Source organism: Protopterus annectens, chromosome 2.part0 (genome assembly GCF_019279795.1).
Source record: "Protopterus annectens isolate FY-2018-M chromosome 2.part0, PAN1.0, whole genome shotgun sequence".
Classification (NCBI taxonomy): Eukaryota; Metazoa; Chordata; order Ceratodontiformes; family Protopteridae; genus Protopterus; species Protopterus annectens.
Genome location: NC_056728.1, coordinates 1015477312 through 1015489816, shown reverse-complemented (window position 1 = coordinate 1015489816; position 12505 = coordinate 1015477312). Strand labels below are relative to the sequence as shown.

Below are 12505 nucleotides of genomic sequence, written 5' to 3'. Positions count from 1 at the left end.
TGTAGCCAGATTTAATGCATAGCACATGTGTTATCATATCAGTAGTGAGGAAGTCTGCAGTCATCAAATTATTGAACTATGAATTAAACTATGTGAGGGATAATGACATCTATGGCAAACTAATAATCCTGATAAGGATAAAAAGCATTCAGAAAAAAAATAATGCAAGAAAAAAAATGTTTCAACCAGCAAAATAAAAATGTGGAAACCAGGATAGAAATTCTATGATCTGCTTGATGCCTACCCCAGTACCTGACCTAGGTAGTTACACACAACAAATAGTAGACTCCCTTACACTTACTTGTATTACAAATCCTCCACTTGACTCTACATGTTACAATAAGATAGTAGATTTACTTTCTACACATGACCAATCTGGCCATGAAAAAGTGCATAATCCTCTGGCTCATACCATCTTGCATGGGTTAGGAAGTCTCCACACTTTCTACTAATGCTGCAACCAGTTTAAGTTCTAGGACTTCGGCAGAGGTTATTATGATAACAGTACTGATGTGGTCATGAGCCAAGGCACACTTGTACCATCAGCAGCTATACCAGAGATGCATCTGTCCTTGATACAGTGCTTAGGGAATACAAATGTAAAATGGATTAACCAAGAGTGAGGGAAATAGATGAAATCTGAAAAAAAAAAAAAAAAGTTGCTCAAGAAAGGACCCATCAACTGTTGCCTGTTATAGTCAGCCTCCTAGAGTGCACACCTTAACAACGTTTTATATGAGGGCTGAGGTTATGCAAAGCAAATCAACTAATATTGTTTCCTAAATACGAAGAACCATAAAACACCAGAATTGTCTGTTTTAACTCAGGGATGAATCATACTGCAAAATACTGCAGGCAGCTTTTCTCTTTTGGCCATCACTGAAAAGGGATCTTGTTTTTGTCTAGGTTGTCCTTTCCCAGCCAACAAATGGAAATAAATAAATAAATAAATAAAACAAACAAATACACAAGCTGATAAATACTCTTTATTTTGGCCAGTGACATTTTGTTTTTTCCTAAGGATTACAGCTATGAACACTTAACAAATCTCTGATGTTCACCTGTTCTGTACTGAAGGAAACATAAATGATACTTAACACTTTTACCTGCATACAGTTTGTACAGATCAGAGGAATTCAGTTAAAACAAGCAGTGGCGTTGCTTTCACAGACCATCGATAAGAAGATAGTCACTCATAGAAATATTTTAAGTATGAAATAGAAGAGAAGCATATATTCATGATTTCTAGGCTGTGTCATAATACAGATATCCAAAGTGCATTGTAGAAAGAAAACAAACGGAAAAACAAAATCAGGTCAGTATAGAAAGTCTCTATGATTGCTATTTTGGAGTTTAAAGAATTAAAATATAGAAAGAAGCACTTTTGAGTGATACTAATATATAAGCAAGGCACAGAATATCAAGGTCTGTTTATATCTATTTCAGTTTATTCAATTACAGGGTGGAGTTCTACTTTAAGTATTCTAGGGGGAGTAGCTACATGTCTGACTTCCTATGACTTTTAAGACAAAAGTAATTAAACAGATTGCTTCCTGGATACACAGTCAATAACATTTTAGGATTAGATTTAGTCTTACTATATCTGTTATCAATCACAGATTACTAACATCCTGCACCCTGTAACAAAATGCAGCTTTGAAACTAAAACTACTGTTTTAAATTTGAGCAAAACATTGACTATCTTTTTTAAAATTAACATTCAAATATAACTTAAATGTTGTTAAATCAGAGGTTGCAACACTAAAAGACAAGCTGATGTCTTTGAAATTGATGGTGAAAAAGTAGACAATCAAATGACTTTCCTTTTAAGTCACTGGGAAGATATTACCATCTTAAATGCTATTCACACAGCAGTTCATTCTGTATGACCATAGAATTATGAAAAAAATCTTGGCTTTAAAATAAAGTCATGCTTCATAGTAGGCCCTACACCAAGTCAGGCCATTTTCAGGTATAACATACTAAAAGCAGTAATGACCCCTTAGAGATATACAGAGACAGCAGCACAGCAGGAAAAATGAGATATAGTGAAAAACATGTTGACTGTTAAAGCAAATAAAATGTGGTATCTTACTATTTGCAGGTATTAAACAAAATATGTGTGTCTCAATTAAATATCTGAACAATGTAATGATGATTCTAGGAAAGCATTTGCACTGTTACTACACAAAGAGCTAGCTGTACAGACTTACTGTGACAGAAATAACACCAATATGATACAAAAGCTGGACATGATTGACCATAAATGACAAATGCAAAATGAAAGGTCTTAAAGACGTACAGTCTGCAAATGTGCTGAGGCAAAAAAGCTTCCCCACAATAACAGTGTAAGAAACAAATGCCATTTATTCTGCAGCCTACCTAGTTTATGTTGCATATAAATGGAGATTTATTTTTATCTTCAACAATAAATATTTGGAAAGTGTGTGACTGCATTAATTATCCTCATATATCCAGTCATTTTACAACTATGCAAAATCTATATGACTGTTGCAACTAAAAAAAGAAAGAATAAAGCGCATTAGTCATCAAATAGCTGCAATAAGGCATGATTATTCTGTGAGTTATACAGTATATACTCACCCAGCCAAGTCTGGTCACTCAGATGTCACCTTTGTGACCAAACTCCAGCAGTCTTGGGTGTGTCATATTGCTGAAGTACTATTGATAAATATGAAACATAAAACATTACTATACAAATACTACGATGCTAAGTACATTTTCTGTTACACGATATCTGTTTATCTTCAAACATTTGCGCTTAAGTAGTGAACTTAAGAGGTCCTGCATACAGGATTTGTTTTCCATAGTTCAACAGTGGACTTGACTATATTTAAAGAAATAAATGTATTGTTGTTTTTACTTGAGTTCAGAACAATCAATACAGCAATTTGACCAAATTGCACAAAGAATTTTGTGAAGCATCTAGTCACAGCCTATCATCTCAAGAATTAAAGACAATAACAAAAATAATAAGGAACGAAAGTGCAAATATGGGGCCCCTAAGTACTGTTACCATCAACTAGGAGTTAGACATCGATTTTCAGTGTCCAGGTTTGGTATTTCGGAATAAATCGGATTGTGCAAGACTATCACGCCCTCAAACAAAGAAAATCACTTGTTTTCACTTTATTTTTAAAACTGAAGACTGTTGTGGAATTGGGATTGTTTCTGTTACCTCTTAAAGTTTATTATACCACAAAGACTGTTCACAAAACGTTTTCATTGGGGCAAGATTATTTGCTAATATATCAACATATTTTCAATGTTCCTTTTCTCACAGGCTATAACTCAACAGATCAAACATGCCCTGAGGAAATACGGACAGGTGGCAAACAACAGGTAACTGTAACGCCTAGCATTATTAATCGACTGCAATCATCCGTTCAGTCACAAAATCAGACGTTTTATAAGGAACAAAGCAAAAGTGTAAAGCAAAATGAGGGATGTCCTTGAAAACCAAGGACGGTGGAAAGACAACATACACGCTACTCAAGCTCAGCATGCTCCCTAGGGTTCCAGTTACCATTTAAGTTTCAAAATCTGCAGTTTAGTGTTAGCAGAGAGACATAGAAATAAGGCTGGTGATTACCAGTCATTTGAAAACAAAATGCTTTATTTATGTGCGCTTTCCTGTGAATGTTAGCCAAGTCTTTATCCCGAGTGCCACGGGTTGTTACCCTGCTGTGCTGGGGTACTAACGCACTCGGCTTGGGCTCTGCCTTCACTGTAAGACTCACTCACCACATACATTGTTGGACTGACTAGATAGGCTCCTCCTGGTCGTGCCTCCAACTCCCGTCTGCAAAAGTCTCTTCTGCACTCCAGTCCTGGCTTTGTATGTCGCTCAAGGAAGGTAGGAGGCTGTTAGAGCTCCACTGGATGGACAAGTGCTGCTAAGACGGCTTTCCACAGTTGTTCCATCCTGGAAGTACATAGGCAGAGGGACACAATCCCAGGCATACTGATGCTGCAGAGTTCCGATGATGCTCTTTTAGCTGGTACGACTCAGCCAGATCACTACGGAGGAACCTACTTTCCAACAATGTGAATGTACCTTTCTTGTTCGCATTTTAAGTTTAGCCTTTTTTGTGTTCCTTTTGATCGATTGTTGAAGGCTAAGGTGCTTAAAATTGCAAGAAATCAGAGGGCGGCGGCAACTAATATTTACAGAGGAGTGTTACAACTCGCTGGGGAGCCCTAAACATTTGTTTTGGGTGACTTAATCATCATCATTTTCTGTGAAGTGCGGTTGTGTGTCTAAGTGATCCACAGTGGGATTTTTCTGTGCTTTTAATTTTCCTTCTACCAGACGCTGTCACCGTGCCTCCTTTACCGTGTGAGCCATGGGGAAACATACTGAGACTGCAGGGGACTGGAGACCGGGCGCAGGGCTGGTACGATGGGGATACTTGCTGAAACTGGTCATCATACCTGCCCTGGCAACGCTGGCTCTGATGAGCGGTCATGCTGCAGCGCAAGGTAAGAGTGAAGCTTCTTCTTTTTGTTCCCCCTCCCGTAATATCATAGCAATGTAAAAAAAGTGTTCAAACAGGGACACGTAGGAGCTAGTTCTGCAGTTAGCTGGTACGCTCCAGTCCCACTATCCAGCTATGGTGCACCGGAGCTTTCCATAGGAGGACGGGTGGCTGGTGATCTGTGCTGAAAAGTGAATCGGCCCAAATCTATAAAACAGTGTAGTACAAGTATCTCAAGTATGTGCTCATAATCTTTCACTTCGATGCCAATAGATACACAACACCAACTCAGGAGTATATAATTGTGTTAGCCGACTTAACTTTATAGCCAAGTAACGTGCTCGATGTGCTCTCTCAACCGGGTAAGCATCTGTTGAGCAATTTTGTTGAACTGATGCGTCCTACAGAAGCAACAATGTAATGCTAAGTAAGCCTCAAAATGCAGCATTTGTGAATGGAGGCTTAAGTGGATTCATCTTCATAAGATTTTAAAACGGTAGGCATTCACAACTTTTGCAACAACAAAGCGCAGATAATAAATGTTCTCGGATATGTACCATGCCCCTGAATATATTTTCAAGCATCTTAAACGTTGAAAGTGTTTGTGTGCAAAATATAACACTATGTCTGCAAAAGTATTTTTGAATTAATCCACGTGTACAAAAGTAACCTTGTATTTATACACAGAATATAGTTGTACACACATGCTAAGTCCAGTCTGGGTAGCCGAATGCCTCTAATGCATACACTAAGCAGAGGTGGAGATATCTGAGACTAAAGCTGTCGTACTGTTATCCCGGGCTCACCATTACAGACTACCTACTGGCAAGCTAAGTTGGGGGAATTTCATGGACAAAAAGCAGTAAGTAAAGAATCATTACGCTTCTGGAACACTGTTAATTCCATTGTCAGGCTACTTATGCAGCTCGTTTGTCCACTGTCCAAAGTTGACATAATAGACCTTTAGAGTGGGACTGGGGAGTGAAGACTTTGCCAGAGAGCCTCATCTTGAAATATGCATGGTCAGTACGACAGAGCTCTAACTTGTGCAAAGTCTGTGCTAACACAATGCAAGAGTCGCTGTGTGCAACACAGCTGTAATTTCGGGAAGCTCGATGCTAACACTAGCAATACAAGTGTTATTGTGTACAATGCAACGGCTTTAATGTTGTATTTGTTTCTGTGATTATCTTATCTCTTTGAGAAAAAAAATGTTTTTCCTTTCACTGCTCCGCACAAGGAAACGGTACAAATTTCACGATTAAGCTGTAAGAACCCAAAAGGTTTATGCTTATCTAGCAACCTTTAAAAAATCAGGGATCATCTCAGCCAGTTGTGGACCTCATTATTAAGAGGCTCCCGTCTGACTGGAATGTGTTTATACATCGTTAACAATTTGCTTATTTATTGTTATTAATTGAAAAGCTCAGGAATCACCGCAGCCAGTTGTAGAGCTCATTATGGAGAGGCTCCCGACTGGCTGGAATGTGGTTGTGCATCGTTTAACTGTGCTCATCTTTATTACCTTTTATTCTAAATGTTCGGCACTGTACCTTCAGTATGACAGCTTATAACAGACAACTACTCCCTTAATGGCCATACCTGGTGAGTGCCCAGCAGCAAGATGACAGGACATCACACTCCACGGCATTTTGATGGCCTGACCGGGGGGGGGGGGGTGCTGGATAGTTTTTCTGCTGGTTACCAGTAAGGGTACATATACTACATCTACAACACGCGAACAGCTGTATATATAGATACACACACACACATATATATTTGTACATACACACACACGCACACACACACATATATATGCATGTAATATATAGAACTAGCATGTGTTGTAGTCCTGCTTCTCTGGAATAAGCAGACAGGTACCGAGAAGTTGCAGTGGAGCTGAGGTATGCCCATTAGAAAACGGATTACAAGCTACACACACACACACACACACACTTGCATATCGATGCAAAGTTAATTGATCAATGTGTAACTTTTTGTCGAAATGAGCCAAAAGGTACCTGAAATCAGCAGCAGAGCTGTTGATACCTGTCTGTTAAGCAGCGCCGCTATGCTGTAGTCGGAATGAGTGCTGACACCAAATTCCCATTTAAATAGCACCTAACACTAATGGTTGTGGGTTAGCATAATGGTGAAGCTGCTTCCATCATCAATAGGCGGTACAGGGTTTGATTTTTACCTTTCGGGGAAAGTGGCTAGGCTTAAAATGTAGCTAAGCTAACTTTAGCCAAGACAAACAGGTCTGCAGCAGTAAAGGGGTTGCGAAGCTCTTTAAGGAGGCATCCACGTTTGCATAAAGCTATATATGTATGCATGTCAAGGGTGCAGAAGCCATTATGGGGAGCTGCAAACATGGCAAAACGTGACAAAACATGGGGTAGTAGCAATGCTGACAACGCAGCTCTTTCAGCTATGTAGTCACTTGCCGTTTCTATTTAGAGTGGTTCCTAGTTTTAATTTTTTTACTCAAACTATAGGGTTCCTTTTGAAATGGATGCAGTGTCCAGTGATTGCTGTTGATACTGAAAATGTGCCTTTGCCTTGTCGTCTCTTGGTGTAAAAAAACAAATTTGCTTCCATTTCTCCCGCCAGGCTTCTAGTTACCATTTTCTATAGACTGGATAGGTAAGTGAGACTCACCAGCATACCTCTCAAACCTCTTCGAGCAAAAAATCTGGACAAAGCCTAAAACGATGGGGGTACAAATAGGGACAGGTTTTAAATATCGCTCTTACAAACTTGGAATGTTGTTGCATTTGCATGAATTTTCTGAAGGATGTGGAGTCTTAAACTCAAATGTTTGTCATTATTTCATGACTTCAGTCCTCAGCTATTTGCCAGAAAGGTACAGATTTTAGGAGGAAGTTGGGAACACACCAAAAATATGAGGCAAAAATATGGACATTCTGCAAAAATCTGTACAGTTGAGAGGTATGCTTCACCAGTCCAACTAAAAAGTATGTCATGCAAAGTGAGTTAATGTTTTTATTTATTTATTTTTTTTTCATTTTGCATCACCGGTACCACATATTTTCAGATTTAGGTTCCTGACTGGGGTTGCCACCTACATACATCTCCTTACGCAGGATAGTTCCTTTTTGGGAAGCTGCGGCCTGAAAGGGGTGGGGGCATGCAAAAAACTCCAAAAAGTATTTCAAAAATGTCTTTAAATCTTTGCATGAAACAAATAAATGTTGTATATGAAGCACCTTATATGACAAAACACAGTCATAACTCAAATTCTATAAAAGGGAGCTTTTTTCCGGCAACAAAGTGAAGATGTGTCATTTGCACTACCTGAGCATATGGTTTGCCTTGCAAAATTAAAAATTGTTCCAACTTTTGGCATCTGAAATGGTGGCCAGCCTGCTCCTTGCATATATTAGCTCTTGGCGGTGGCACAAGTTAAGATATTTTTAATCGCAAAATCTCAACTTTTCAGAATTGTAATGATTGCAAGATGTCATCTGATAAGCAGAAAAAAAAAGAAAAGAAAAAAAAGGGGGGGGGGGGACAGTATGTTTATCAATACCTGAATGCACATCACTAAATAAAAATGTGCAAGTTCCAGAACATTGAAATAATGTATAATTCCGAGTCTATTGTTTACATGTCGAATATGCCATCTATGTCTGTGGGTAAGGAATAGAGTATGGAAAATGCTCTATATTAGGGACATTTAGAAGAAGCATTATAGCGACACAAGCATAACGTTTGCCGTTAACCCCCCACTAATACGTTTCTGCACTGTTTATTTTATACAACCGTGAGTTTTGTAATAATCCCTTTCATCCGACAACCAAATGTGCTCAAGGTTCACAAAAGTGAAACTAACAAAGCCAGCAGCACCTTTCAGACGGCCAAGTTGAGCGCGGGCCCCCCTTGTGGTACTGGGTTTATATGCCGGTATTATGGCAAGTATATTGACTGCAAGTTGTATATAATGACAACCACAAATATATAAACTCTACTCCCCTGTAGGCTACTCCGATGGAGCTGTGGATGGTTTACGACGATTTATTTTAAATCCGTGGCTGGCATTTGAAAATGACCGAACGCAGTTTCACTATAGAGCTTTGCAGTTTTGGCATCAGTATTGCACCCAAAGATGTAACATTTCCAAGCTTCACGCGTGACTGTATTGAGTTTGTTTTGAAAATGTAGATGTGCTATTTTCTTCCGATTTTCAGGTACTGTTTTAAGAACCGTGTCCTATGTGGCAACCTGCCACATAAATCAGTAAAAGAGCTGCATGGTTGTAAAAACATAGTTGAATAAGCTGATAAATGTTTCTGAAGAGCTGGAATTCCTGTAAAGTTCTAAAATACTGGTAAAACAGTGAAGCTGGGGCTCAATTAATGTACAATGGGAAGTCTCAGACTGAGTATTCGAAGTGCTGTTCTTAGCTAGCACGCAACCTACACTAGTTTGTAGCTGCACTCCTTGGGTGCATCTTGGAACGGCGATGGTTTAAGTACCCGTCGTGTGTGCAGCACAAGACTTAGCAAGGTAGCTGCTTCCAGTGCAGGTCTGTGCTTTTTTAATGTATTGCCGCTTTTTAGAAACGCTGACTTGAACTCACACTATGAAGCCACTGCAGACACGTTTTAGTAAAAGCACTATGTACTCTTGAAACAAGATGCATCCTGACAACGTGAACAAACTGGATGCGGTTTTAATAACTGGCTGCAATCTGGATATTGGATAGTGTTTTTCACATATGCTGTGACTGGTCATCTTAACAGTTGTTGAATTTGGTATTAACTGCTGTAACGCAGCTTTTTTGTACTGCTTTATATATATATATATATATATATATATATATATATATATATATATATATATATATATACATATAAACTGAATGGTGCCCTCCGTGGATTAATCTTTCTGCCTGGTTATTAATGTCTTGAATACAATTAAAGTGACATAGGTAAATGTGGAGGTGACAAAAAGTAGAGTTCTAATGTTTGTGATAATTGATAACTTTCCAAATATTACAGTTTGTTAATAATGACCAGAAATGGTTACTTTGTTTATTGCATGGAGTACAAAATCTATGATAGCTGCCGCAGTAATTTGACAGTAAGTAAGTGGGCACTTTATGCTACTAACTACGCACCAAATGATAATTCCCAGTCAGTAACTGTGCCTTTCATTAATTTCATGAGTAGATAGTAAGTATGTACAAATTCCTTAAGAGTGTTAATGCAAGTAGGTTTGGCTAAAGACGCCCAGTGTGGTTGTCGATAACGTTATGGGTACCTACAAGCTCATTAACTGCAACCAGCCAATAATTGTCGCAAGTTTGTTTCACATAAATAAGAAAACAAGCAGGATAATGAATTCACTGATTACTAAAATATATTTTGCTGTTTTAATATGCAGTTATCATGGTGACAACTGCTGACGGATAACTGTTTTGACAGAGAAATCACCACTTGGCAGTAATAATAGAACAGGCTAGCACAGAATGAGGGTTTAAGTTTTGCATCAAAAATTGTCCCATAAAGTTGAAAATACATTTTTAAGGGTGTTAAAGACCAGAACCAAAACTTTTAAAGTGCTTAATTTTAAAATGCATTTTTATAGATGGCATTTGTTAAAAAGCATAGTTTTTCTTTGGAAAGTTTCAGGGGCGTAATGATCTTGGGGGGGGGGGGGTAGCCATGTTTACTAGAGCAGTTGAAGATGATGACATGGCTCAGAAATTTGAAGTTTTAGAACACCCACACACATACACACACACACACACACACACACACACACACACACACACACACACACACAAATACATGGCTGCTTGGGCTAACTCATTATCTGTAAATTTCTAGCGAAATAGTTGTTTTTTTGAAATGTGATTAGTGAGACAGTATTGTCAAAGTGGATTATACAAATGAATGTAACAGCGTATTTGTTTTGGTGGCCAGAGCAGTTGTGAGGTGCTGTTGGTAGTTTCCATTGTGTTATCTCTTAGTTACCATACCTAGAAATGCCTGGGCACCAGAGCGTAACTTCTTCCTGTATGAATTGTCATCATGTCTCCTTGGACCCTCACATATATGATACAGCATTCTCTTTGTGTGAGATGATGGCTGTTCTCTACTCATCCAGATTTCTCTTCATCCTGTGTGTTTCCTCATCTGGAATATAATGAAACATTTTCTGTACCACTCCACTTAGATACACCATTCAGTGTTAAGGGGGTTAAATAGATGCCCTTTCTACTGACAGATATTGTAGGAATTTTATTGGAAATGTCTGGAATTCTTTGAGTTAGCATACCGATGTGTGAACACTTTTGTACTATTCAATAGCATTATTACTGCTGTGATTTTTGAGTAGATTTAAATTCCAACCTAGATTTTCTTCTTTGGGTTAACTGTGCCAGTTCTCTGCTGATCCTTGTAGTGTTGGTAATGTGCAGAAATTGCTTCAGTCAGCCCTCTGAAGTCATAGGTGGATTATGAATATGCCAGCGTTAAGTTTTAGTGCCTTTCAATGGCTGTAAGTACCACTAGCATGATCACAAAGTTAAAGGCTGTAACTACAATGTAAAAAAATATAGTCATTATTTTTGTGGGCAACTTGGATTTCCCATATGTAGAGCTGAACTGCTGAGGCTTTTTTCAGAGAAGTATATGGTATTAAAGGTGAAGGAAAAAGAATACTTACCTTTACCATTAAAATAAGATAAATATGTGAGCAGTAGTCAGTATTTCCACTCTCATGGTCATCATTAGGATAAACGTTTTGTAAACAAGGCCAGAAACTGTGTGTGTGTGAGTGTGAAGGGTGTAGCCAGGCATACACATTGTACTCTACTGACTATTTTTTCTTTGTATCACTCAGAAACATTGTAGCTCTTTCTCAGGCCATATTATGTTTACAGCTGTCTAAAGTAAATCCTTTAATAAGAGGAGTTACATACAAACATGTTTGCAAATCTAAAATCAATATTTTTTAATAGTTTTAGAGACAACTGCTGAAAAAGATGTACATTTATTAACTGTTGTGGGAGCAACATTTTGGAAAACATGTCTTATGTTTTTAAAATGCCAGGTGGGTTGGGGCAGTAAAAATAGTTTGAGAGAATAAAATGGAATTTTCTGGCTACACCCCTATGTGTGTGTGTGTGGGTGTGTGTGTGTGTGGGTGTGTGTGTGTGTGTGTGTGTGTGTGTGTGTGTGTGTGTGTGTGTGTGTGTGTGTGTGTGTGTGTGTGTAGATAGACCTATACAAAGAAATGTAGACTAAATGACTGGATTACACATTTTGATACAAAGTTAGTGTGTAAACTTTCAAGCCCAAAAGAGGCAGACAGATTTCCCACAAAAGGAAACACAAATTAGCAGTTCTGATGCAGTGAGTGTCTAAATACTTGATGGTGGACTTGTAAAGTACACAAGAAGTTATGCTCATACAATATGGAGGATTATTAAAAAGCAAGCATTTCCTTAATGAACAGGTAAATGCAGTTGCAGTCAGATATGTAAACGTTATTGTAACATACTTAAAACTGTTGTTCTAAAAAGGGTCAGAGACCATATTAAAACAGATTGATGTTTGAGTGATTAAAAAAGGAAGGCTAATTGAAATGTAGGAGGTGAAAGGGAAAGAGGAAATGAAACCTATACTGTGCTTCTGTCTTTGATGTGTGTGTGTGTGTGTGTGGGGGGGGGGGGGTCAGCCCAGTGTTACATTCCACAAATATAGAGTTGCTGTTCTTCTTCATGATAGTGACAAATAAATGTGATAATTAATCGGACATCAAGTCTTTACTCAGCAGAGATCAGAAATATTTTTTAATAATGTTTCATGAAAAAACAACTGTTTCAGCTTTTGAAACTGAATAGCTGCACTTCCATGATAATGATAATTCTGAGTACCGACATACTGGTGTAACATTTTAAACAGTTGACTGCTTGATACACTAATCTTGTTTTTATATTGTCATTGATGGCTACAGCACTGCAGTGCTTTAAT

At 38.2% G+C, this 12505-nt stretch overlaps 1 protein-coding gene across 3 annotated transcripts in view; it reads left to right on the top strand.

Moving 5' to 3' along the window:
- Positions 1 to 3700: 3700 nt before the first annotated feature.
- The window catches only part of UNC5C (unc-5 netrin receptor C), a 1141364-nt gene continuing 1132559 nt past the window's right edge, over positions 3701 to 12505 (top strand). For 2 of the 3 annotated variants that reach the window (XM_044061273.1, XM_044061270.1), the window contains exon 1: positions 3703 to 4503. In XM_044061273.1, coding sequence (XP_043917208.1) covers positions 4368 to 4503 — 136 coding nt within the window. In that variant the 5' untranslated portion in view covers positions 3703 to 4367. Of the gene's footprint in view, positions 4504 to 12505 lie in introns of all 3 variants that reach the window. The other variant, XM_044061271.1, reaches the window with a different exon arrangement.